The 25609-nt window shown below is 52.2% G+C and overlaps 3 protein-coding genes across 3 annotated transcripts in view; 2 read left to right on the top strand and 1 right to left on the bottom strand.

Moving 5' to 3' along the window:
- The window catches only part of LOC34621455 (dynein beta chain, ciliary), a 28419-nt gene extending 16215 nt beyond the window's left edge, over positions 1 to 12204 (bottom strand). The window contains exons 1-22 of the mRNA XM_026335609.1: positions 12095 to 12204; positions 11371 to 11594; positions 10615 to 10843; positions 10157 to 10415; positions 9770 to 9968; positions 9345 to 9477; positions 8419 to 8854; positions 7553 to 7804; positions 7103 to 7304; positions 6559 to 6741; positions 5612 to 5711; positions 5326 to 5449; positions 4881 to 5105; positions 4299 to 4682; positions 3679 to 4077; positions 3088 to 3249; positions 2610 to 2736; positions 2069 to 2430; positions 1645 to 1858; positions 1040 to 1293; positions 579 to 676; positions 89 to 369 (exon numbers count right to left, since the gene is read on the bottom strand). Of these exons, the coding sequence (XP_026191394.1) occupies positions 89 to 369; positions 579 to 676; positions 1040 to 1293; positions 1645 to 1858; positions 2069 to 2430; positions 2610 to 2736; positions 3088 to 3249; positions 3679 to 4077; positions 4299 to 4682; positions 4881 to 5105; positions 5326 to 5449; positions 5612 to 5711; positions 6559 to 6741; positions 7103 to 7304; positions 7553 to 7804; positions 8419 to 8854; positions 9345 to 9477; positions 9770 to 9968; positions 10157 to 10415; positions 10615 to 10843; positions 11371 to 11594; positions 12095 to 12204 (4957 nt within the window). The remainder of the gene's footprint in view (positions 1 to 88; positions 370 to 578; positions 677 to 1039; positions 1294 to 1644; positions 1859 to 2068; positions 2431 to 2609; positions 2737 to 3087; positions 3250 to 3678; positions 4078 to 4298; positions 4683 to 4880; positions 5106 to 5325; positions 5450 to 5611; positions 5712 to 6558; positions 6742 to 7102; positions 7305 to 7552; positions 7805 to 8418; positions 8855 to 9344; positions 9478 to 9769; positions 9969 to 10156; positions 10416 to 10614; positions 10844 to 11370; positions 11595 to 12094) is intronic.
- A 4701-nt stretch (positions 12205 to 16905) lies between these two features.
- LOC113146893 (ice-structuring protein 4-like) lies at positions 16906 to 17412 on the top strand (the record flags this gene model as incomplete). The annotated part of the gene is made up of 3 exons (XM_026335593.1): positions 16906 to 16929; positions 17065 to 17286; positions 17398 to 17412. Coding segments are annotated over 3 exons (261 nt in total), but the record flags the coding sequence as incomplete, so codon positions are not given.
- Positions 17413 to 18266: 854 nt separating this feature from the next.
- LOC113146894 (antifreeze protein Maxi-like) lies at positions 18267 to 20692 on the top strand (the record flags this gene model as incomplete). The annotated part of the gene is made up of 6 exons (XM_026335594.1): positions 18267 to 18277; positions 18517 to 18652; positions 18984 to 19016; positions 19209 to 19354; positions 19646 to 20086; positions 20518 to 20692. Coding segments are annotated over 6 exons (942 nt in total), but the record flags the coding sequence as incomplete, so codon positions are not given.
- Between the last annotated feature and the right edge of the window lie 4917 nt (positions 20693 to 25609).

Genomic DNA, 25609 nt, shown 5'->3' on the forward strand with positions numbered 1-25609 from the left:
TGGCCAAGCTACATTCAAATTTCCAAGAGATTCTCGTAAGCAGTTTTTCTATTCTTTGCATTTTTAAGTTGAATGTGCTAGTCCTGACCTTCTGAAACCTTTTTAACAATAAAACCTTCCACAATATCTCGCAGGTGCACATCGATGGTAATGAGGGTGATAATTTTGGTCCGCAGGTCTTTGCTAAGATCCTGCTGCACTTGACGAATAAGTTTGTCTATACGGTCGTCGTACACCCTTTTGTAGTCCTTCATTGCGTTTTCCGATCCTCCCTCAAGCTCTTCAAAACAACGGGTCACCTCCTCCGTCCACATTATCTGGCTTGCCACTAGACACACCTGACTGCAGTAGTCCCGAAGCCATTCTTCCCTGTCAAACAGCGCCAGCGGGTTTCAAGCAGACTTGCATAAGGTGCACCAGCTAACGCCGCATATATGTAGTGTACGCTGCTATGCTGCACTGCAGCTCACACAAGGGGAATCCTTGAACTATGAGGGGGTTGAGAATAATTCTGAGTAGTGCCAGCGGTGCAGCGTAGCACCCTGGCAAAGCATAAAGCGCCCCTAAGAATATTTTACCGGGGCTTCTCAACTTCCCAGTTCTCGGAGGTACCCTTCGCAGCTTCCAATATGTCACGCATTTGCTTGCGCATGTGCACTTCAAAATTTGCGAGGTACTGAAAAGACAACCAAGATTGGATCGACGCAGCGGCTCATAGGTACGGAGCAAAAGCAGAACATTGGCTAGAGACCAGCATGAACCTTTTTACTTCAGAGTAACACAATTCAAGTAGCATTGAGTTTGCAGACGATTTAGCTGTATCCAAAAGCGAATCCATGATGTATTCTTTGGTGAGTTCTCATTAGCGCGAAAACTAGTTCGAACAAAGGTAAAAAAGGTCAGATCCTGCCACTCTTTTAGGACAACTATCTCAGCCACGCGCACCGGCCTTTTATGATAACAGTACAAACACAGTGTCCACAGCATGATGCCTATACGTATGTTTGTTATTTGGTCACCTAGGAACTACAAGCCGTACAGTTTCCACAGGGCCTTCGATGATATAATCTTCAGGAAAGTGGACATACTCTCCCTCTTTGGAGTACATTCCACTTGCGATGCGATGCGTCTCAAGGTTCTTTTCGAAATTAAGCGCTGAGATGCCATCGAAGCAGTCTCCGAGATAGTAAGATACTTTTAAGGGGTTTGTGCCGTTTGCCAAGATATCAAGCAATGCCTGGTTTGACACGAAGTAGAAGCGAGCGAAGGCTTTTTTTTTTTGCTCCAAGTAATCTATTGCATAAAACGAAGCAGACACACAGAACTACGCGTGTAACAGTGGGAGCCCAATATCTTACCGCAAGCTGAAAAGCCGGAAACAAGCAACAAGGGTGCTCCATGCAGCTGGTTGCCGCACTTATTTTGCCCCCATCGCCGATGGAGGCGGCAACAGTCCACAATATTGTAGCTATGAGCGAGACCGGCAACAGTAATAATAGTTTTGGTAGCAGAACCAATGACAGAGCCAGTGAACTACGGAGAAGAGTGCAGGCAATGCCCAACAGAGTTATTTGAGGACTTCGAAGGGAACAGGCCACAAACTCTTGCAATGCCGTGTGCATATCCTTCAAACCACCTGCATACCTCCAAGGGCTTTCTCGCATGTGTCTATGGAGTCTCTGAGTTTGTTCAGGAGGTCTTCTCTGCCTTCGTGCTGACACGCCTCTAAAACGTTCGGCTGAGCCTGGGCCACGTACATCATGTCTCTCCATTCTCCATCGGCACATTCAAAACGTTTGGATTCCTCTGGTAACTGCGATCGAATATCATCTGACTGCATGAAAATGGGCTGCAGACGCTGAGAGCACATTTAACCGCAGAGGCAACAAGCCAGCGCAGCCGGACTCTTCCACAAGGAATAGCTCACTGGCAGAGTCTTATGTGGGAGCACAGTAGCACTCAGGAAAAGGACTGGCGCAGCGGGGCAGCTTCAGGAGCGCCCAAGTAAACCAGCAACAGCAAAAGCAGCACTGCTATTAGAGGACTTGGCCAATGACATGCGACTTGCCTCCCATTTGCGTTGTACCTCCATCCACACGGTTAACACGTTATCAACGATCCTGAGCTTAGACTGCCACTCCTCAACAGACGACCTACAAAAGTCGATAACCGCCCCCTGACTGATCATAGTCATGAGATCCACTGAGTGTTGTTCTAAAACCTCCACGATATCATCGATCGGCAGCAACAGCGGGGTATCCTCCCTCGCCAAGGAGAATTCCAGCATTGTCTTCCTCCAAGTGTTTGTGATTTCCGCAAGCTTTTTATCGATTCGCGCCTCCTTCTGGGCAAGCACCACAATCTCGGAGACGTCTGCCGCGCGTTCGTGCAGGTTGAGGTTCATTAGGTCTTGAAGGCAGAAACCAGGGCCTACAGATACAGGCATCCAGGTATGAGCAGACACCTTGCAAATACTGGTCATATTAAGGACAGGTAGAATTGTGTTGGAAGATCTATAGTCTTTCACATGCCATTTCGACATATCTGTACGAGTATTGGAGCTGTGGATGACTGGGATGCTTGCCACCGGGCTATTTGAAACCACAGACCTTTGGTAAAGGTCTGCCCAGCTATCGTCATTAGCTGCTTCCAGTGCCGGTCACGCATAAATTCAGAGTGCAGCTCTGCAACTAGCGGTAAGACCACCTGCATATTGGAAACCCTCTCCAGCACAGCCTGCAATGCAAACACCAAATACTGGGGGGCCCACATAAATTAAAATACAAACGCCTTTCCTTAACTTAATTTGTTTGACTCAGTCTTCAAATAAAGAGTTCTGGTCTGCCCACAATGTGGGAAAAATCCAGAGTAAAGGGTGAGCTGTATTGCAGCTGCTGATACCAACATGTGCTGCAAGCAAATTACTGGCAAAAACTTATTATCCGTAGGAAACAAGTCTCCGCTACTGCCACACTATTCAGTACCAAAATGCTTATCAGTGCCAAATGCACTCGTGCAGAGGGTCGAAGTTGCTTTATAGGGGCGAGTTGCAGCTTGCTTGTAACCCTGATACTGCAAATAGCCTACTGTATAAACTTTGGTGCTTTTGATTTCTTTAGAGAGGCCTCGTATATATATATTCATGTCTCTAATGTGCAATAATAACGCGTCGGAGTCTATTGTGTCCCAGAGCATTGCTTTCCAGGTGTCGAACCAGCTGTTGACGTAGACGTGTACGTCCCAGGCTTCCTAGAAATAACATCAGATCAAGATGTTAAGAATTGAAACAGCAATGGGCCCAGGATTAACTCACTAGAAGAGTGGGGATAGGTGGTGCTAGCCTGTAGAGGAGGATCGAGCCGAGATACAGAAAGCCGTCACATTAGATATTACGGTGTGGGCGAATCAAAAAACGTGTGCAAGGAGGGGTACATGCTGCTCAGATGGACGCTGGACATAATGGCAGTACGGTACAACTAATAGCTGGGAGGAATCCAGGCAGCCTTTCATATAAAGCAGAGTCGCCGCAGTGCATCGCGGCAAAAGGGGAGAAGGAAATGCTTAGCAAGCTGTTTTGGTGGCGGTGATAACTGCTGAAAAAGGCTTGGCCACAAAGTGTGAAGCTTAGAGCATATCTGTATAGAATCAAGGCCTTCAAAATGCAAGGCTGATACTTGCCTTTAGAGTTCTGAGGTCTTCTTTGGAGTCCTTTAGTTCCTTATAAACTGATTTGGCCATGTCAAATAGGGTCTCAAGGTTATTCAGCTCTTTAGCCACCTGCTCTATTCCAAGGCATCTGCCGTAAAAACTGTCGATGGAGGCGTATGCGGCGGATGCCCCTATGCTAGGGTTGAACGGAGCCTCTGACAAAAAACTTTCTCTAAACGCTGCGACCTCTGAGCCAAAGGTTTCGAGGGTGTTGCGAATGTTGGTCATTTCGGTGTTTTGGAGAGGCAAAATGGCTTCTTTGGCTTCAAAGGCCTTTCGGATTACATCTTCCCACTTCGACGAAGCAGCATCAAGCGCCTGTAGCCGTGCGTCAGGCACTGTACAGCCGTGCTTCCTGAGTAGCGCGACCTGCGGAGGGGGTAGCACCAGTAGGGAACCAGCTACACAAGCTGGACAAATTCACAGGCGTCACCTTACTCCAGTAGGCACAGCTTAAAAAGATGAATGGCGCCTTCACTTCAGCAACAAACTGACTGCCCTAGGTGCGACGCAAAGCACGAAAGGCTCTCCATAAGGGGCAAAAGCAGGACAGCTACCGTCTTCTCATTGCTGCGCGCTTCAGTTCACACCTGCTCATGAAGAGGCTCTAGGAGACGCTTGATGGGTTCACTGGCTATTTTGACGTCTCTGATATGCGTCATGAACTTGTACAATGCCTCTTTGTCTGGCGAGTCTTCACTGTCCTCTGACTCATTCGGGGGTTTGGTCGAAAGGAAGGTGTCCATGCGATTTATAAATGCAGTAACAGAGTCCGCGCGGGCGAGGCAGCAGTTTAACATGAATTCAGTGTAGGAAGACGCCCAGGACTTAGCCAGCTGACTGAGCTGTACCTTGGCTGGCTGCGCATTGATTCGCAGCCAGCAGATGTCCACGGGAGTCTTTAGTTCCGCGATCTCAGATCGAAGAGCTTCAAAGTAAGTTATCTTTTCGTCGAAGCATGACAACTGTGGTATCTGGGAAATGCCCCCAAAAGAATGCAGCAACCCGGCAAGACATTTTCTGGTGCACCGCAAACCCCAAAAGGACTTTTAGGTAGCGCGTGAGAAGACCATCTGGACTGGGCTTTTGTGGCTCCCACTGCTCTTAGTGATGAAAGTATTTGGTGAATTCAGGGTAGCTAGATGACGATCTTGTAGTGCGTTGTAACTGACCTTGCGTCCGAGGTCAACGCCAATGAGCTCCAGGACAGCATCTAGAGGCTCCCCATCGCTGCCAGTTACGGCAAGATGCTCGGAGGGCGACTCAGCGATGAATGCCTCCAAGTCATTCGCCAGGTCCTTCTTCCATAAGAACTCGTACTTTCGCGTCCCCTTCAAATACTCTAAGACCTTAGACTCGGTTTCTTCTAGTAGCTCTGTCAGCCGTGCGGAAGCGACCTAGCACGTGCAGCACCGCAACGCGAAGATCCAGCACAATCTGGAAGTGTTGTAGCTCGTACAATGACAGCGCATTGGTGGGGTTTCCGTGGCCCATAAAGTCGTCTTGGGAGGGTATGCGTTTATTTGCGTGTTCACCAGATAAGCGCATGAATCTCCTTTTCAGTTCGTAGTATACGCGTTAGCGCTTTGTTCGAAGGCAATCAGGAAGAGAGCTCACCATAAAGCTGTATGACTCCTTGACCTCAGTAATATAGTCCCCTTTCCCAGAGTCAAGACGCGCTGTCGTTGCAGCACTCTTGAGGAAGTCAGCCACCCACCCTTCCACCACTTTGCAGATACCTCTGAGGAGGAAAATGCATACACAGACAAAACGCCTTTACGAGTCACCAATGGCATAGCCCCTTGACGTGGGCTGCTAGGTTGTAAGGTAATGGTGCTGCAGGGAAGTGCCTTTTACACTATGGGGTATGGCCTGGGCTTAGGATGTTAAAAAAGCTTTGCACCCTTTTTCGTCACGAAAAGCCGGTACGAGGTCGATGCTACCGTTTACAAGCTCTAGCTTAACCTCAAAAAGAGGCTGAGCTTCTGGACGGGGTCCCATCGCTGTAAGCGAAAATGCAGCAGAGGATCTTCAATTACTGATGCATGAGAGCGGGAAAATAGGAAGGCAAGGATGTTAAAACTAGACGCAAAAAGTGCTCTTTGTTACAGGAGGTCTTCCTCCCAGACTGTTGTGGCAAGGCTTCTGGCACTCAGGCTGATACGTGACATCTGATCCTACATTCCTTCTGGTATTTGTTAGGACAGCTGCCAAGTGCGGAAGGGAGGACTGCTGCTTTTCTATTCTCCTTTCCACGGCGTGTTCTATCTGGCTTCCCGGATTCTTCCACTTCAAAAACTACTTAGCTGTATCTCCTATTCAATGTGCACCTAAAAGTAAAAAGCTACAAATTCTTTTTTCCAGCCCTGTCTTCACTAGCTATGGCATTGAGGTATTTGCTGAGGTTCAGAACGTTGGTTCACACAGCATGAGGGCAAGGTTTTCAGTGGGAGCTCTGTGCACAGAATCTACTATTCAAGTAACCAGTTGTTGTCAGGCTAATATGTGTAGTGCAGGGAAAAATGGGGCTCTTATACATCTGGCAGCTGAACATGCAGTATGGGTAGTATGGACCTTACTTGCTTCTAAAAGCTTGACCAGCTGACTGACTGAAGCAGAGGCCACAGCGGTAAAGCCTTCGCATACAACGGCGCTGACGAAGCTTGCATGTGCTCGCCACTGGGCCATCCCTGTAGGCACTTAGCAGTAAGGTCTTGTGGCGTAACATAAGATCACGTAGTTAAATAGAAGAAATATACCGGCACAGCCTAGAGCACGATTTCATGTACCTTCCCACAGGATTTTATTGGGGTCTCCGTAATTGTGTGCATCGTTTTGTGGTCCACTCACCTTTCGTGGCCTTTAGGGCTTCAGAAGAGTCTCTCAGGATTTTATGGAGCTCCTTGCCGTCTTCAGCCATCAGATGTAGTCTGTTAGCAATTGAACTGCGCACTACTTGGTCTGCGTCATCCAGGGCCATCGGCTTAGGCTTACGCTCAAATAGAGGCTTCTCCATCCAGCTACCCAGCAGTCCTGCAAAGCAAGAAGAAGCTGCCTTGAAGGCTTTCTAGTTGTTGTGCTACAACAAAGCATAAAGGCTGCTGGGCATGCTGAACGTGCAGCTGGCGCTGCACCTGCAGGGACCCTAAAGTCACAGTGGGCAGGAACATCACTAGCATTACTCCAGGCAAAGCTGCCATCGTGCGCATACACAAAACAAAGCCACAGTAATGATCGCGAGGCGGAGCATCTGCATCTACGTGCACCTCTACCCATGTATCAGTGGTAGATGGATACATCTTGTACAACACATGAAAGTCCGCATATATATGCAAGAAACACGGTGCACACTGAAGAGAGACCAGCTCTAAGCCTGACACATGTGTGATCGAACCAAATGACTTATGAAGGTTGGAAGTGATGGAGTCGCAGATTGTAAAGGCATCTGAAACCGCCACGGAAGCTTGAGCGATGAAGGCGTCAACACCTTCCGACTCCCAACTTAGTGTTGTAAGGCCTGGCTCCAGGGTGGCATCGATATTGCTCAGTCTTTCAGCTAGTAGAGGACGCTGATTAGGCAGTAAGCCAGTCAACACCTGATGACGCAAACTAAAATGGAAGTATGCAAACTTGGCACGCTGTTACTTGTGGGGCTTCACTAAGGAGCAGCGATTGAGGGGCACTCGTCGGATGTAAAGCAACAACAGGGGGGTGCCACCATGAGCCATGCAGAGCATGAAGCAGTAGCCAGAATGTTGGGGAAAGCTAGCTCGCTAAATGATAAAGTCCATGTCGTTGCTCGTTGTGATTTGGGATTCCCAGTAAACAGCGGAGAGAGGCGTACCCGGTTGTACTGGTGGCACAACGTCTGAAGGGCGCTAACTTGGACTCTGTAGACCTCGGCGCGCTCGTGTACGGCCTTCGCTGATGGGGGAACTGTAAGCCCCTGTAGCTTCATGTATCTAACCTCCCGGAGAAGGCCCATGAGCTCGGGATGGAAGTTGACACGCAACAGGGAGCCCTCCTGACGCTTCAGCAAGACGGCGCTTAGCCTTGCCTTTGAAGGTTCAACCTGGTTATCGCTCCATTCGAAACGCTGAAGAAAGATTTCGCCAAAGAAGAAAACTGGATTATTGGATTTACATTTCCAGCAGTCGGTGGAGGTCGTATTAATCTATAGTAAGGGTCCAAAGGCAATACGGAGAGAATGACTGGATAATGCAGCTAGGGGCAGCTCCATCATCATTTCAACGAACTCAAATTGCATAACGTGTAGATCCCGAACGCAGATGTATTAATGACGAATATGCACATTTTCACCTACGTTGACTGTCGGAGAACTAGAGTGGGAATCAGACGTATGTCACGGTTTAACTGTGAAAGGCATATGTATTGAGAGCTCTTCCGCATCCATATGCACACTATTCTGCACGTTCGAGGCTCTCTTGGCAAAAAGCATCCATACTTCCGTGGCAGGTGCATACTCTTATATACAGCAATGTTACACCAACGTCAGGAAGGGGAACGCATCACACGCAAGCTGCAAAAGCCGGATACTTTGTTTCCGATAACCGGCATCGATGGGTAATTGTACAAACTTTTAACACATGTATATCTGTCTCTAGCTAAATGATAGTATTTCCGTATTCATAGAGACAAAGCACCCTTATGTCTACGCACTGGCAAGTTAAATAACTAAACAACGCCTACGATTTTGCGCTGGTACTGTTCAATGCCGGCGCCGACACTCTCGCATTGTCTACAGACATCCTTGAGCTCCTCCGGTTGTTTCCCCAAAGCAGCCCCTAGTTTTTCAAGTCTTTGGAGCGGCTCCCTTAGTCTGCTGAGAAGCGATGCTGTCCAGTTGAGGGCTTTGGCCACTGGTGGTTGGTTGGTGAAGACAGATGTGACATCGTCACTAGCCCTGCAGCCCTCTAAAAAGATGGTATGCACCTGTTTTATCTCATTTTTAAATTGTTTTAACAACTTGGTGTACTGCTGGCCGGCTTCCTCACGCATGATGGGCCTTTCCAGCAAAGGCATGAAAGCATCAAAGAGTCGCAACCGAGCTGAGATCGTCCCGCAATCTTCAAAGCTCATCGCCAACACAGAAGCCAGGCGCTGTTCTATATCCTTCACTCTTGCCCTATAGGTGTGCATACAGTAGACCAGCGTATACAGATGTGAATACTCGCGAATTTACTGCTAAGTGTGTACTTTGCGATCTGTGTGCTACACCTGGGGATGTACAAATGCGCACATTTATAGGTACATACATATTTAAAATCATGCAACTACATAACACTTTGCTCCTGTAGCTACGCAGGGATTACACACACACAGATATGTTTGCGCGGAGTAAATATTGAAAACTTTATCAGTACAGATGTGTATGTACACTTCATTATGCTACAGAGGCAGAGCTCCTACGCGTACGGAACCTTTGCACTGCAAAGTACCGCACTTCGGAGACAGCAGCTAAGTTACACCGTAGTAGAGTGGGCGCAGTTCACGGAGGAAACTGAAAAGATGGCACCCTTTATCACAATAACGAGATAGGTGCACCCCTATCTCAGAGGGGAATTTCGTTTCGAGGCATGGGGAAATGCATGGCGCTGATGGAGTGTTTATGAGACCTGAATGCCTGAAAGTGCTTATCGGGCTTCTTGCAGTCTACACTGAGAGGATCAAAGTCGATCTGCTGAAAATTATCCATAGCCTCTTTGAATTCCAAGTGCAAATTCTGCACGCTGGCAGATAAGGAACTGCCTGGTTACCGTACAAGTACACAACAAATAGTTCCGACCGATGCCCTTCTTGTGAAGTCAGAACCAAATCAATACTACTTGCACAATGCATGCCTTGAGCTTTCCAGCTGCACCGAACCCCAAGTCTGCCCAGGTTGAGGAACGAGAGACGAGAGGCGGCCAGGTGTGCAACAAACCCCCAATGGCGTGTGCTTTTGTACTCCACGTGGAAAGTCCATTACCCACATCGTATGCCTTTCATTACCTTGCAGTGACAGCAATATTCAGCGGCTAATAAGATGCTGATCGTTTACCTTTAGTGCCACAGATTTCAATCTTTTCCAGCTTTGAGAACTGCTGAGCTGTGGTAGTCACTGCACTGAGCGCCAAATTGCGCTCTCTGTAAGTGTCAAGCCGCAAGAATATCACTTCTGCTTTCAAGGCCCAGGAGCAACCCTCTGCTGCAGCTCGCAGGGCGTAGTCCCCATACGTGCTTTTTAGGGAGTCACAAACCTGAACCGTGAGAGTGACGCACTAAAGACACAGCGCTCCCTAACACCTATGCTGCCACATAGCATTCTTTGAAGCAAGCTTGTAGGGTTACACGCCCTTAGCCCTGCCATGCTTTTACAACAGTTAACATCAGTTGTAAACATTGGTACAGGAGAATAGCGGAATGTGTATTTCAGTGCGTGCATTACCTCCAAGGCAAAGGCGAGCTTCTCAAGCGCTTCCTTGGGCTCTTCTTGCTGCAAGAGCTTGAATACTTCCTGGCCAGAAATATAGCGCATGGCTTGCCTGACTACTGCGTTGCAAATCTGACGAATGAGCACCACAATGCGGGAGAGTTTGTTGTAAAAGCTGGAATGTTGCCAAATTAGCAGAATAATTTCGAAGATAGGTTCAAATGTCTCCAAAACAGTAGACAGCGCAGCGGTCTCATCCGTCAGCTTCTTTATCCTGAGCAGAACAAACAGCATAAATGTCTTTTCTTCTAAATGAGTTGGTACGGCGCTCGGCTGAGTGGTCAACTTAAATTCTACAGGAGGATGCACAGTCTTAACTCATCATGCCATCTGAGAGAGATATATTGTGGAGAAACCGGAAAATAAGGAACAAACGCAGGAATAAGAGAAAACAGATTAATTGCTTTCCTCACCACGGCTGGAGGACTGCTAGATATCGTGCGTTTTCATCAGCCTCCTCTCTGGCCGCTTCGACATCTTGTCGTAGGCTCTTGAAGGCGGGCATATAGGTGCTGCTGTTGTTTTCCAACACTACACTAGCTTGCTCCACAAAGGGTGCTTGCAGCTGCTCACTCAAACCATGTAGTGCAGTGGCCCGTTCTGTCCAGAAACTGATCTCCTCATCGGGTTCCGGATTGCGTCCTGACGAAGATGCAGAGCCGCAGAGAAAGCAGCAACTCAGTACCAGCGGACACTGGATTGCCAGTGACGTAAAGACAGACGCATAATAGAGGTTTCCTGTGCTGGTTATAAATAAATCCACTTCAAAATGTGTGTATTCGCTTGTGCATACATGCTCATTCACGCATAGCTGGCGCATGGCGTGCAGTTAATCGTAAAGTAGCTGGGCACGTGTTTATACTTTATAGAAGTACACATTATCAACGTTCCTGCTTTGAATGGAAAAGTAGATCCAAGCCGTATGCTTGGCCTTATGCGCACACAGTGTTGGTCGGGATATTTGGTGATTCTTTCTTTTAAATGATCGGCATTGACGTAGATGTTCGGCGCTACCATATAAATGAATGCCTAAGCCGACCCTCCATTGCGTATTGTCAGAACGACCACTGTGCATAATGTTGTAAAAAACTAAGATAGAGGGATGCCCCAATACCTGTAATAAAAGTACCCATCCAGGCCTATATTCATATGCTACACTCCTGACTTACCCTCTACTAGCGGCTGCCCTGGATTGCCTTCTAGGACGCCTCTGATTTGCTTCATCCACAGCAGGAGGCACTCTTCGTAAAGATGCACTCTCTCGGTGTCGGTTATGTCCCCTGTCACCGCCTCCGGGGGAGCAGGCAGAACCACTTGCCCACTGATTGCCCCTGCCGTTACTTGGAGCCTGGCCAAAAAACTACTGTACTTCTGCAGTATTTCTTTGCTGTTGTAGGCAACAGGATGCAAGTCGTCCTGAATGCACACGGCTGCTTACCTATTGCTGTTTACGCCAGAGCACTAGCCAACCACGGGTATGCAAAGTTGCAGAGAGCTACATTATACAATATTTTGTTGCAAGCCAGCTAACACAAGAACATGTAAGCTGATTCGCATGCCTCTGCTACTGCAAAAAATGTAAAATGGCGCAGTTCGTGGATATGTAGGCACCAATAAGACCTCGTGAGTGCACACGGCGGCCTGTCCATCCCATTTGGGGGAGACCGAGCCATCTACGCATACATCATACAAGTTTTGTATTTGCTCATATATGCTATCATTTGTGACAAGGAGAAAAAACAACCTACGCACGTCTCCACCAGCCTAAGTGGCTGCAAGCCCCTCAGTGTGGATTCTCGACAAAAGGCACTCAGGTGCCTCTTGGATAGACAAGGGGTTGGTTTTAGATATACGTTGCACATTCCTTTTTCCTGACTTGACTGAATCCACTTTAAAGATATTCTGTGGGGACTGACTCTTTTGATGAGCTGACAGAGTGATTGTAGGTAAATGTCTTTGCAGAGGAGGCTCATTTGTTCCAACATGTTGGGGCACACCTCCATCGTCATCACGCATCTGCTCACGTTGGCCTGACAAGTATCATTCACACACGCAGACAAGAGACATGTATCTACACATGTAGTGTGCGCTCTGTACGTACGACGCAGCTATTCTTGCTTGTAAGGAATACTGATATAAATACGAAACGAGGGCGGGAAGCAAATAGCAACAATCCTGAGAAAGCCATGGAGCGAAAAGTATATATGTATAATGTAGTGTATGCAACACGCCAGCGAGAAACACATCACGCCGTTTATATGTGGATATTGCATTGCCGGATGCGAACCGTTTAGGGGGAATACTTGCAGCGATAACTCAGCAGCTGACTACACTTGACTTACTGAATGCGCATGCTGCGCAGCTGGATGCAAAAGGAACCGAGCGAACTACAGATTAAGAGCTTGGACATGCCATATATGTATATGTCAACTAGCATCGAAGACGGTTATGAAAATAGACTACAGATGCCGTGAAATGCTGACGTGTCGAGACGGAAGCATTCATCTCTTTACGCATTATAGTGTATCAGCTTTTGTCAAGAATCGAAACAATTAAGTAGAGCAGCAGGTACATGAACATGGCATTTTTGCATAAATAAGCATATACGTGCAGCAAGGGGGGCAGCCGCAGCACTTGCGCGGTAGCAGACGCACAGCTAGACACAGCCCTACGAAACGTCCTACCATTGCGTCCTTGCCTACAAACATTTCCAGTACTAGAAGTGGGAGCGACTGCTGGAGACGAGAGTACTTAAGCCCCCACGCGGCAGAAGAGCATTGACTAAAGTGCTTTTTACAACTGGCGTAAGCAGCCGCCACACAATTTATGAGTTCTCGTTGACCCAAAAGGTACTACAGCGGATTTCGAAAGACTAAAAGAGCGAAAGCAGTGGTGCCAAAAGGCAATGCACCAGCAAAAGCACAGTACGAGCAGTCGGGGGACCAGTAGCAGCAGCTGCAGTAAAAGAAGCTTACAGGAGTGATCTCGACCTCGCTTTGTATCTTCAGCAGTAAGAAGGCTTTTCGCTTTCCCCGGAACAGCGGATGCTGCAGTAACGAGGCCGTGGCTGTCTCATTTGTACTGCCCATCTGAAACACGAGTGGTGAGGTCTCGCCTCCTGAGAAGAAGGCACGCGCTGCCCGCCTGCATAAGCAGACAGACAACATTTTAAAGTCCCCAATACCTTCGTCCTTTTTTGATTGCGTGAGTGCCCGTGGCTATTTATCGGATTGCGGTGCTGTGTGCGGGTTTGTGTGGCTCTCTGTGCTTTCTTTTTGTGCCTGTGCACATAGCGTATATTACAGTGCAGCATCGTGGTGCTATTCAGACGCTGTAACAGTGTCGGCCCATCAACATAGTAGTTAGCACAGTACACATTGATGCGTACACACTAACACGCAACCCGTGAGCTTGGCGTTCCTTTTGAGCGCGCTACACTCTGTCTCAAGTGATGCCCTTCAAAGAAAAATGACTGGCAACATAGATCTCTACGGGAGCCTTGCAGTTAAAATCCTGTTCATTGCCTCCAAAGGGTATTTTTGGTGATAGAACAGTTGCCGGTCCATGACCAGGGCACATTGGCCAGCGGACGCATCCGAGTTTTAATGGACTCGGGGATCATATAGGGCTGGCTCAAGTATTTTCCTAGCTGAGGTACCCATTGGTTAAACTACGTGGGAGTAGAGTAGATCTGGTAGAGAGATTGCATTCAAGGGCTTTGTGGAGTACAGCACGCGTATTGCCTGCAAATTTTTCGAGGGAAAATCCAGATAGAGTGCCCCCTCGTGATTTGAACGCGTAGATACATTGTCTTCCTAGCTGTCAGCAAGTCGATTGGCATTCTAATTGTTTGGTTTGATATAGGGAGTAGGAATAGCGGGCTGTTTCTGTGTCGCCCCTTCCTCTGCCTAGCTTTGCTGGAACTAACCATATGAAATCTAGAAATCGGGTTATGACTAGTTTTTGATGTGAGTGTGGTCCTCAAAGAGAGAGTCCCTATCCGAATTCCGACGCTTTCAAATACGCATGCTCAGGGATATGTACCTTTTTTCGGAGTGCCAGCATGAGTGTACCAGCATGCATTTCCTGTACAGGTGCTCTTTGCGTGCATAGTGTGGCTTTCATTTGTCTGAGATTCAGGAACTGGTGCGCTTTTTCTTACATGCTGGTTTCATCGGACTCGAACGAGTTCTTGAACTTATGCCAGGCCCCCTGCTTTGTGCCAAAGGCCGCAAAGGCCCTCTGAAGTGCCCATTCCACCAGAGGACTCCCCTCCTTTTTCTCCTCCATCATGACGTCAGGAACTCCCTCAGAGAAAAGCACAAAGCAGCAAGGGAACCTTAAGCTGCCGAAGACTAATTACAGTAGGTGCTCCAACGTGTGATGGCGGAACACTTCCTCCTGCGTGCCAAAGGCGCGGGACTGAAGCTGGATGCGCATGTACTGCGGGAACGACTCTCTTCATATATACAATGAAGTCTGCGTGAGCCTTCTGTCGGGGCTTCAGGGCCGCCTGAAAGCCGACACCTGTTCAGACTGCTCGAGGGTCGCCTCAGACATCCGGGCCCGCGGACCCCTAAAAATGATACAGTCTTTCTAAATCTTTTCACATGTAACGACGTCTGCTACTGTACATACAGGCACTGCATCCGGGACAGCTTGTATTGCTACGTCTGCTAGGTGGGAGTCGCTGGTGGGCAGCTTCGTATCAAAGACCCACCAGGCGGCTCTTCGGCGATCCTATGGATCTCTGTAGATTCGCCTGAAATCAGTTGTATCAAGAAGCCTCCCATGAATCCACTAGCAGCAGTATTACGGTAAAAAGGCCCAAAGTGACCTCGACCGTCAGATGCATGCAATCGCGTGCTTAAAACTGTTTACCCCTTTTCAACCGCAGTGCTCTTCCTTTTGAAGCACTACACACCATCCACGTCTAGCGTGTCCAGAAACCGTGAACCAAGGCACGCCATTCTGCAGCTTCCTCAAGGGAACTTACAGGGGCAGGAACCACCTGGGGCTGGGGTCGGGTGTTTACTCTCTGGGGCTGCAGCAGTGGCGGGGGTAGCGGTGCTCTTACCGCTGTATTCCGTTTCATATTGCTCTGTGTCTTTTAAAATAGTAATGTTATTACGGGCACTAGATTGTTTGGTGAAAAAACAGAAGCGAGGGCACCGGACTGTGAGCCCATCAGAAATAGGCGGGGGGCTGTCGGGGGGTGAGCCGTCGGCTGCGATGAAGACCGTGGCATGCTCCCCTCTGCACAGCGGGAGCAGCAACCACGGCGGTAGCAAGACCAGGAAAATCCAATAGAAAAGCCGGACAGAGCAGGCAGGCAGGCTTGATTCAGAAGACTGCTCTGTAGTCTGAGTGTGCTGGAGCTCTCTCGCACGGGTGCCGTTGCTGGGGATGATGGCCTTAATCTGAGCCCCTCGGATTGGGCAGCAGCAGCATCGACTCATCAGTATCGAGAGACTGCTGGAGAGACCAGCAATACTTGCAATGAATCAGCAAGAGGAGCAAGTGTTGCCTCAGCAGCTCCAGCCGCAGCCTCAGGAGCGGCACTCAGCTGCGCGGCTGTCCGCTGGCAGTAGTAGAGTCATATGTGGAAAAACATTTGCTGTTGCACGCTCACGGCAGGCGCAGCACCGGCGGCAGCAGCATGACTCTGAAGAGGATGAGGAGGCTCTGCTCCTCAGGTTGCAGCAGAAGCGCATGCAACTAAGGTTGCAGCAGCAGCAGATCCTTGAGAGGCTGGCTTGCAGAGAAGACACGCAGCGCTCACAACAGCCGCCGGAAATACAGGAGGAGCCACGTTCACAGCAGCTGAAAAAGGTGCACCAGCCACACCACCAAGCGCTCCAAACGAAGCACGCAAGGATAGAAAAAGCGGGGTCTCTTGCTTGTGAGCTGCTACCTTTGAATGTACAGCAGCAAGACAACCCTGATGAGCTTCATGAGACGCCTTTGCCTGACTCTTCCGATGCTCAGCAAGACTTCCTGTCACGGCATCTGCCCAACGAGCTGCTGCGGCGCAGCTCGCAGAAGCAGGATAGTCGGGAAGGTGTGCTACTGCAGGCAGCCATGAAGCAGTGCCGCAGCGTAGGAGACGAGTGCGATGCTGCAACCGAGAAACAGCATCCACATCGGCAAGAAGAGTCGCAACAGCAACAGCTCATGCTTCGGCAACTGCGCATGCAGAGGCTGCAGCTGCAGATGCAACAGAAGGCGCTGCAGCACCAGCTTGACAGGCAGGAGGGGCAAGAGGAGTTCTCTGAAGAGGAGCTCTCTGAATGGCAGCAGCAGCAGCAGCAGCAGCAAACGGTGACGACTCACAAGCAGCAACAGAATGCCACATGTTCCCAGCGACTCCTTGACCAGCCGCTGCAGCAGGAGCTCCCCTTACAACCGCTGCGCTACCCGCAGCTGCGGCAGCCACTTAACAGTCCCCAAGCCACACTTTCAAACACACGTCTGACACAGCGACAAGCGGGGCAGGAGCAGCAGGAGCAGCAGCAGCAGCAGCAGCAGGAGCAGGAGCAGCAGCAGGAGCAGCAGCAGCAGCAGGAGCAGCAGCAGCAGCTCTTAGACCGTTCTTTGTACCAGCGGCTGCGCCAGTTATCGATGCCTCCGTTGAAGCAGCAACAGCACCAGCAACAACAACAGCAGCGGCAGCAGCAGCAGCAACAACAACAGCAGCAGCAGCAACTGCAGCAGCAACGGCTGCAGCAGCCCATGGCGCCTCGTCACCTTCCGCGATCCTCTGTGTGTGTATCACTGCAGCAGCAGATCCAGCAGCAGCAACACCAGAAAGAGGAAGAACGCAAACGCAAGGAAGAGAATTTGAGGCGTCTTTCCGAGAAGAGGCGCTTGCGGCTCGCGCGGCATCTGCAGCAGCAGCAGCGACAGCGGCAGATGCAGCAGTGGAAGCAGGAGCAGGAGCAGAAGCAGCAGCACATCCTGCAGCAGCAGCAGCGACAGATGCCGCAGCGGATGCACGAGCAGGAGCAGAAGCAACAGCACATCCTGCAGCAGCAGCAGGAGCAGCAGCAGCGCCAGATGCAGCAGCGGGAGCAGGAGCAGAAGCAGCAGCACACCCTGCAGCAACAGCAGCAGCAGCGACAGCGTGCTACAAGGCTCACGCCAGCATTCCCCAAAGCAACCCAGAGGGACAGAGCTCTCTCCGTCTCGCGGAGTAGACAGCAGCACAATAAGGTGCGTCAGCAGTTGCATAAACAGCGTGGCTTGGAGCAGGAGGAACGGCTTTCCCACCCATCACAGCCGCAACTGCAGCAACAGCGGTCATCACAGCCATCATGGCTACATGCGCAGCGACAGACAAGCAGCGAGAGCAACCCTGCTGCAGTCCTTCTTTCTGCTGCAAGGCGGCAACTACAACAAGACGCTGCGCTTGTGCTGCAACGCGCGTGGAGAGGTAGGCAGGCTGGTTGCAGAAAGGGAATTCAGATGTTTGCGTTCGAAGAGGCGGGGAGTTGTTGCATCGATTTTGCGGGCTAATGAAGCTAACGGCTTGGGGGTTTGGTGAGTGCTTTGCGGTGCGTCAGGCTTTAAGGAGCGCAGTCGTCGAGCAGCGGCAGCATCAGTGGCTCCTTCGGCTTCTGATGCAGCGGCAGCAATATCAGAACGGCAGCGGCGACTGCCTCTGCGACGGAGACGTCTGCTGCACTCGCAGCCTCCCCAGGGACTGGCCTTAGCAGCGGCAGCGGCAGAAGCAGCAGCAACAACAGCAGGAGGAGTAGGAGTAGTTGTGCGCGAGAGAGTTATCGGTTACGAGAAGAAAAGGCAGCAGCTATTGGACGGCCAGAAGCACCAGCCTCAGAGGGAGCAGGTGCAACAGCAGCCAGATGAGGAGACGCGTATGAAACTCGCAGCAGCCAACTCGCTCGATGCGCTCATCAACAAAACCGCGTGGAGGCTGCAGCAGCACGCTTTGAAGCAGCAGCAGGAAAGACAGCAGCAGCACACTTTAAACCAACAGCAGGAGCAGCAGCACACTTTAAACCAACAGCAGGAGCAGCAGCACACTTTAAACCAACAGCAGGAAAAACAGGAGCAGCAGCACACTTTGAAGCAGCAGCACACTTTGGAGCAGCAGCACGTGGAAGCAGCAGGCGCTCAGGCAGCGCTACCAGTCGCCGATGGAGTCGATTTTGACAGCTTCGGCAACAATAGCAGCGCTGCTACTGGCCCTGTGTTCTCTGCAGCGTTGGAGCTGCAAGCAGCACATGCATACGTGGAAAAACAGCAAAAGCTGGATGGTTTGCTGCGGGAGGTGCTGTCTTATGTGCGGGAGAAGCTGCCGACGCCGTCACCGCAGCATCAGCAGCAGCAGCAGCAGCATCAGCAGCAGCATCAGCATCAGCAGCAGCATCAGCAGGCGGAGAGTTACCTGAGCACCCCGAGGGCCACCCTCTCGACGCTTCTCCCGCTGCAGCACCGCAGATCCATTGGATATGCCAGCAACGCATCGTCAGCAGCAGCATCAGGAGCAGCACAGACAGGGGATGACGATCGGACGAGGAGCTCTCAGCACCATCCTGCGGAGAACGCCATGCCGCAGCACGGCATGCAGCATGCGCCCGCAGCAGCGCCGACAGCGGCTAAGACGTTGCTTCTCCCTCCGCCTCGCAGCACGCTTGAGTCTCTGCGCGTTGTACAGCCGCTCCAACATGACATTGCGGCAGCAGCCGCTGCAAGAGCCTACCTGGCATCTCCCCGATGCAGCATGGAGTCGCCGCGACTGCTGCCTCACCAGCAGCAGCAGCAGCAGCAGCAGCAGCAGCAGCAGAGAGCATCTGCTGCTGCTGCTCCCCCTTCTGCCAGTCCGAGAAGTCCACGTCCTACTCGCTACCCTGCCGAAGCAGCTGCAGCAGCTGCAGCCGCTGCTGCAGCTGCTGCAGCTGCACAGCAGCACAAGGCGCTCACGCGTGGGGCCTCCGCGGAAGTGGAGGGCCTCGTGCATGCAGTGGTGCAGGCTGTGCTGCAGCAGCTGCACCCTGCTGCTGCTTCTGCTGCTGCTGCTGCTGCTGCTGCTGCTGCTTCCGACGCTGCCGCAAGGCCGGCAGCAGCAGCGGAGCCGGAAGTCTTGCCGCGAGCGACGGCGTGTGCACCGGCAGCGGGCTCAGCAAGAGCATCGCTCGCCGCTCCACCTGCATGCAGCGAAGACGGCAGCAGCAGCGGAGACAGCAGAAACTGCAGCAGTGCGACCGTGGCTGCTCGCGTGCCGCGTTTTACCCTGGCGCAGATGGACAAATGTAGAGAGCAGCAGAATACCACAGCCTTCAGCGGCGGTTGGGGGGAACTTTTGTTGCCTGATGATGTTTCCCCTGCTACGTCTCCTAGTGCGGCAGCGGCAGCAGCAGCGGCAGCAGCGGCTGCTGCTGCAGTGTCTGTTGCGGGGGGGTCTGGCAATGCTGCGTCTGCCAGTGTTGGGGAGGCGGTTGCTGCAGGTGATATCCATGCTGCTTCTTCGTCTACGCCTCCCTTGGCGGATGGCGTGGCAATAGCAGCAACCGAGAAAGCAGCAAGGAGCACAGAAGGATTCGTGGAGGAAGCAGCGTCTTCGTTAGCTCCTTCAGCGGCAGCAGCAAATCTCGGATCCCCAGCGCTGCCATCAGCTGAAAACACGGCAGCGAGTCCAAGAGTATCGCATGCACACGTTTCATCTGCAGCGGCATTGACTTTTGCTGCCGCACGACACACTCAGGGAATGAGTGGAGAACGCCCTGCAGTTACGGCGACAGCAGCAGCGACTGGATCGGCGGTTGTCGAAGCGGCCAGCTCCGCCAAGTCTGCCTGTACACCCGAAGCTGCAGGAGACACGCATGTCTCTCGAGGGCCTGCCGAGCAGTCTGAAGACTCACCGATGCAGCAGCAGCAGCGGCACCTGCAGGAGCTCAAAGCTCGAAAACAGGCGCACCATCTAGCGCAAACACATCAGCGACAGGGGCACTCGAGGCTGCACGCTGACCAGTGCAAGCTGCAGCAGGAGCACGGCCTGCTCAGTGCGCTGCCGAAGCTGCGACACCCGGCAGATGCTCACTGTGCAGATACACCAGCTCCCTCCCCGCGGCAGCAGCAGGAGCACCAGCAGCAGCTGCAGCTGCTGCTGCACGGCGCTGCTTCGCGTGCTGCTGCTGCTGCCGGCGTTCCTGCGGCTTTTGCTGCCTTCCAGGGGCCTGCGTCTGAAGAAGCGACGGCAGCAGAAACAGCTGCAACAAGTCCAACAGAAGCAGAACGGGTGCTGCTGGAATTCACGAGCGGAGATGAGAGCTCACCAAGTTTCCTGCAACCCCAAGAATGGCGACTGCACAAAGCGCCTCCACAGCAACCAGCCGTGCAAGTAGCTCATGCGACGCATGCTCCTGCGACGCCACATGCCACCCTATCTCAACTGCAGCTACCCGGGAGGCCTTTAGGCCTGACGGAGAGACAGCAGCAAGCAGTGCAGCTGCCACAGCAGGACGGAGATAGTCCGCTGGAGCTGGAAGTGCAGCCGACACCAAAGCGAAATTCGAATCACGAAACACACCCACACCAGAGCCGCCAGAAAGAGCAGCGGCAGCAGGAAGGTCAGAAGGAGGAGCAGCAGAAGGAAGAAGAGGAGGAGCAGCAGGAGGAAGAGGAGCAGCAGCAGCAGGAGCAGAAGGGGCAGGAAGGGCATGCAGCAAAACAGCAGCCTCCTTGTGATTATCAGGATCATCAGCAGGAGCAGAAGAAGCAGGAAGGGCATGCAGCAAAACAGCAGCCTCCTTATGATCATCAGCAGGAGCAGAAGAGGCAGGAAGGGCATGCATCAAAACAGCAGCCTCCTTGTGATCATCAGGATCATGAGCAGGAGCAGAAGAAGCAGGAAGGGCATGCAGCAAAACAGCAGCCTCCTTATGATTATCAGGATCATCAGCAGGAGCAGAAGGGTCAGGAAGGGCATGCAGCAAAACAGCAGCCTCCTTGTGATCATCAGGATCATGAGCAGGAGCAGAAGGGTCAGGAAGGGCATGCAGCAAAACAGCAGCCTCCTTGTGATCATCAGGATCATGAGCAGGAGCAGAAGAAGCAGGAAGGGCATGCAGCAAAACAGCAGCCTCCTTATGATTATCAGGATCATCAGCAGGAGCAGAAGAAGCAGGAAGGGCATACAGCAAAACAGCAGCCTCCTTATGATCATCAGCAGGAGCAGATCCAGGCAAAGCAGAAAGATGAGCAGCAGCCACCGCAGTTGCACGAAGACAAGGAAGTGCCTTCTTCTGCCACGGCAGCATATCCGCAGCAAGAGCATCAATTGCAGCAGCAAGAGGCGACAAAGCACCAGCTGAAGCAGGATGCAGCCATGCAAAAGGATGGACAGGAGGAAGAGCAGCAGCAGGAGCAGCTGCGAGACTTGACAGCGATGCACATAGACTACGCGGGAGGTCCCTTGCGTCTAGAAGACTACCCCCAGGATACAAGCCCTGAGGCTGCACTGCGAGTATCTCTTTTGGTGTTGAAGGAGAGGGGTGTTCTCTCGAAGAGCCATTTGACTGTGCGTCATGCTGTGGGTCGATACGGCTGTTGCGTTTGCTGTTGCTCCTTCTATTCAACTGCAAAGGCTACTGCTGCAGTCAGTGAGCCGTGGTTGTTCGTAAATCGTGCTCCGCCAAGTTCCCTGCCAGGTGCCGCCGTAGCGACCCCCCGGCGCGAGCTTGCCGGAGTCGCTGCACCCCTGCACTAGCTGCACCCCTGCAGTAGCTGCTGCAGTGTTTCTGCGTTGTTAGGAATTTGTGCATGCGGAGGATATTCGTCCGACGGAAGACCTCTACCGTAGAGTGGTACGTGAGGCTGTGCAGTCTGGATGCCCCAGCGTCGTGCTGCTTGCGAGGCGTCTTCGGGGTGTTTATGGAGGGGGGGGCGGTTCGCGATTCGCGGTGTGCTTGCAGCATGAGGCGGTGAACGCCTCCACTCCTGCGTTTGGCCTTACGGGTGAAAGCCTTTTGTCAGTCCTTGCTGAGATCCCTGCAACAACAGCCGCAGCAGCTGCTTCTGCGGAAGTGCAGACTGTGCGAGCCTCCTCGGCAGGCCCCCCCGCTGCACCTTTCCAAGTGTCGCGTGACTTCGTTGAGCTCATCGCGGATCTCCTGTTCGAAGTTGCGCGCAATGCAGAAGCCGAAAATCACCTCGTCAGTCGGCCCTAGCCTCACGAGGCGTTGTGGGTGCCTCCCTCAGGCAGGGGGATGCTCCCGCTGCAGAGGGCTGGGCTGTCTCTGGTGATGAGGCGGCTGCGGCTTCTGCAGCCAGTAGCGCATGTTGTGCCGTTTGTGCTGCCGCGATTCGCTTCAGGGGGGCCCTCCTAGTGTGTTTCTCTCCGAAGCCACCGAGCCTCGCAGAAAAGCTCTTCAGGACCGAGTCGCCACGATACATCGCCGACTGCAACCCGCCACGGCTCGCAGAGGAGAAGCCGCTGGACCTCAGCACATCACATGGAGAGAGCTGCTGCACCAAGTGTGTGGGGGTAGAAAAAGAAGGCGGGTTTGGCTTTTTGAGGTTACCAGCTTGTCGAAACGACTAAGAGCCCCCATGCGCAGGTTGTGTCGATCCGGCGAGCGGGAAGGCCTAGTACGCCTGGCAGGATGTGCAATGCGTGTGGCTTGCGTCTTCAGGTGGTGCAGCGAGCCTCAGTTGGATTTTGTGGGGTGCTGCTGCTTCCGGAGGAGCAGCAGCGTCCCGAGCTGCTGCAGTTGCTGCCCTTCTTCAAGCCCTCTAAGGACGGCTGGACGGGGGGTACGGATTTGGCGCCTGGTGCACGTTGGGTTGCGGCAGGTGCACTTCTCGCCGGCGCCGGTGTGTGTAGCGTGACTGTGAAGAATATTTTCTGTTGCTGCTGCTGCTGTTGCAGGGGCTGGCGCAGCTGACTTAACGACAATTGCCTTTGAGCGACACACTGGGCCCCAGCGCCTGCAAAGCCGGCTGCTGTCTCTTCCCTGGGAAGAGGCGATGGCTCTCTTTAGCCCGCGAGGCGACTCCTTCTTCGCCGCGTGCGATCGAGAGCATCAGCGAGACGGCAAGGAGCAGCAGGAGGCTCCCGCAGACGCAGCCAGTGCTGCTGCACCGGCAGCCCCACCCGCGGTGTTGCAGGAAGAACGCATGCAGCCGGAGCAGCGGGAGGCTGCTCACGAGAAGCAGGTAGAAGTGAGGCATTCTCCGGTCGTCAAGCAGGGAGAGCTGCAGCACGACGACTCGCGAAAGGACGATGCACAGCGGGCTTTGCAAGAAGACCAGTTGCCTGCTGCTGCTGCCACCGGCGGAGCACTGGCCCGCAGCAGATGCAGCAGTGTCAGCATCGGCTCCGAGGAAGGAGCGAGCAGCCTCAGCAGCAGCGACGAGGCATCTCCCTTAAGATGCGCTGTGCTGCCGTCTCCGTGGACTGACCAGCATCAACGGCCAGCGCAGGCGGCACACCGGCAGCATGGGCTGCATCCCATGCCCCTGACAGCTAGCGAAGAAAGCACTGGCAGCGATGACGAGTTTTTGCCACTTGCGGCGCTTCCCTCCGTTGCAGACAGAAGGACTATTGCAGCAGCCCAGCATGCTGCTGCTAGGGTTGTCTTCTCCCCTACCGCGACGCTCCAATGAACAGACAGCAGCAGCAGCTAATATGCAGCGGCAGCATCTCTACTGCACAACTCCTAGCAGCAAAAAGCAGCGTCGCATTGCTGCACTGGAAGTCTGGCGCCTGTGGTGGGCGGGCAGCCTTCTTTGGAAGTGCCTTTGGTCCTGAAAAGCTTGCTGCATCGTGAACTACCATGCGGTCTGCAACCGCGTGGTGGCTTTCTGCGCGTCCTTTTTGCGCTGTTAGAATAAGAGAAGCACACAGAGCAGAGCTAAAGCAGCTAGTCAGACTTGGCCACAACAACATAGCGGTCCCTGCTCTGATCCTGCTTGCCCTGTGCCGTAACTGTCGTACAAGAATTCCTTCTTTGCTGACATCCAGCCCTCTTTCCGTTACTCTAAATGGTAGACCTACATTTTGGCAGCTTGAACAGCGCTAGCGAGCCTTCCTGAGAAGTAGTGGGGAGCCAACTGATGAGCTAGGCATGCCATAGCTGCGCTTTGTTGCAGAGTCGATTTGGCTCAAAACCACAGGAACGGAGACTCTGTGCTCGTGCTCGAAGTTGCTGTGTAGCCCAGTACAAAATGTTCAACTGCTATGGGCTTGCAGCAATATGGCCTCTAGCCACCTTTAACTTTATGCCGTAACCACATAGGATGGAAAAATAGAGAAAATTGGAGGCGGTGGGTTCGGGTTGACGGGGAGATGGGGGGACCAGGGGTGGAGATGGGGAGATCGGGGGAGGTGTGGCCATAATGAGAGTTTCTTTAAAGAGCTACACAGAGAACTTTCACCATGGATTGTACTGGTTCAAGGCTATTGGCACTTGCGAGTGTTTGACCCTGGGTTAAGCTCTCGATTTATGGTCTACAGCTCGCCGGAGAGAGATTGGAGATTTTTCAGTTCCTAAGGCCAAGGCTTTAGCAGGCAGTGAGACTCGCCATTCCTTCATAAATTTTAAAGCCTTAGCAGGGGCTCAGACTCCACAGGGGGCCAGTGGCACAAACAAATTACATTAAATCGAGGACCGCAGAGGAGGAATATAGTAGTAATGCCGAGCTTGCTCGGGATGTTGATAGGGTCGTTGTTGCCATTGTTGTTGCTCCCTTCTTGCTGCTGGTCTTGTCTTTCCTTCCACCGTTTCCGTTGTGAGTTGCACTGCTCGTATTGCCACTGTGTTTGGTGGTGTTGCTGCTCCAGTTGCACATGCTAGTTCTGTTGCTGTGGGTTGCGTTACCTGTAGGAGCGCCTAGTTACTTCTTGAGGAGAGACATCGCCAGTGTTAATCCCCAAACTGAGAGCCATAAAGTGCACTATTTCGGATAGCACTCAGAAAGCCGTTAAACATGGCTGTGTGACACATGCAGATACGCTACGGGGGACTACTAGGGTGTCTATGAACAAAATTCGAAGTCGAAGGGGCAACGCCTGCCAGATCAACGGGACTAGAATGCTAATCCGCATGCCATGCCGACAAAATACTGAATTACGAGCTCCGAATGGACCGTGGCTTCTAATACTGGGAGAAAACTCCTAGGCAGCGCCAGCACCATCGTTGATTCTCCTTCCAAGGGAAGGCTAAGCTCGCCGCTACTCGTAGACCGGCAATGGCCGTGTCACTCACAATGTAAATCGTTATTGCTTAAGGCTTTTCCGAGAGATACTTGGGTCCTCTCTTCAAATGATGCATCTGTTAATGTGGCAACAGAACAAGGTCTTTGGAAGCAGCGTAGCAAAACACGGACTGGAAGAGTTGCAGCAGCAGCGCGGCATCGGCAGCTGCGGCAGTAGCAACAGTAGCCGCC

The sequence above is a fragment of the Cyclospora cayetanensis genome, unplaced genomic scaffold, assembly GCF_002999335.1.
Source record: "Cyclospora cayetanensis isolate NF1_C8 unplaced genomic scaffold, CcayRef3 CcayRef3_contig_74, whole genome shotgun sequence".
In the NCBI taxonomy this organism is placed as follows: Eukaryota; Apicomplexa; class Conoidasida; order Eucoccidiorida; family Eimeriidae; genus Cyclospora; species Cyclospora cayetanensis.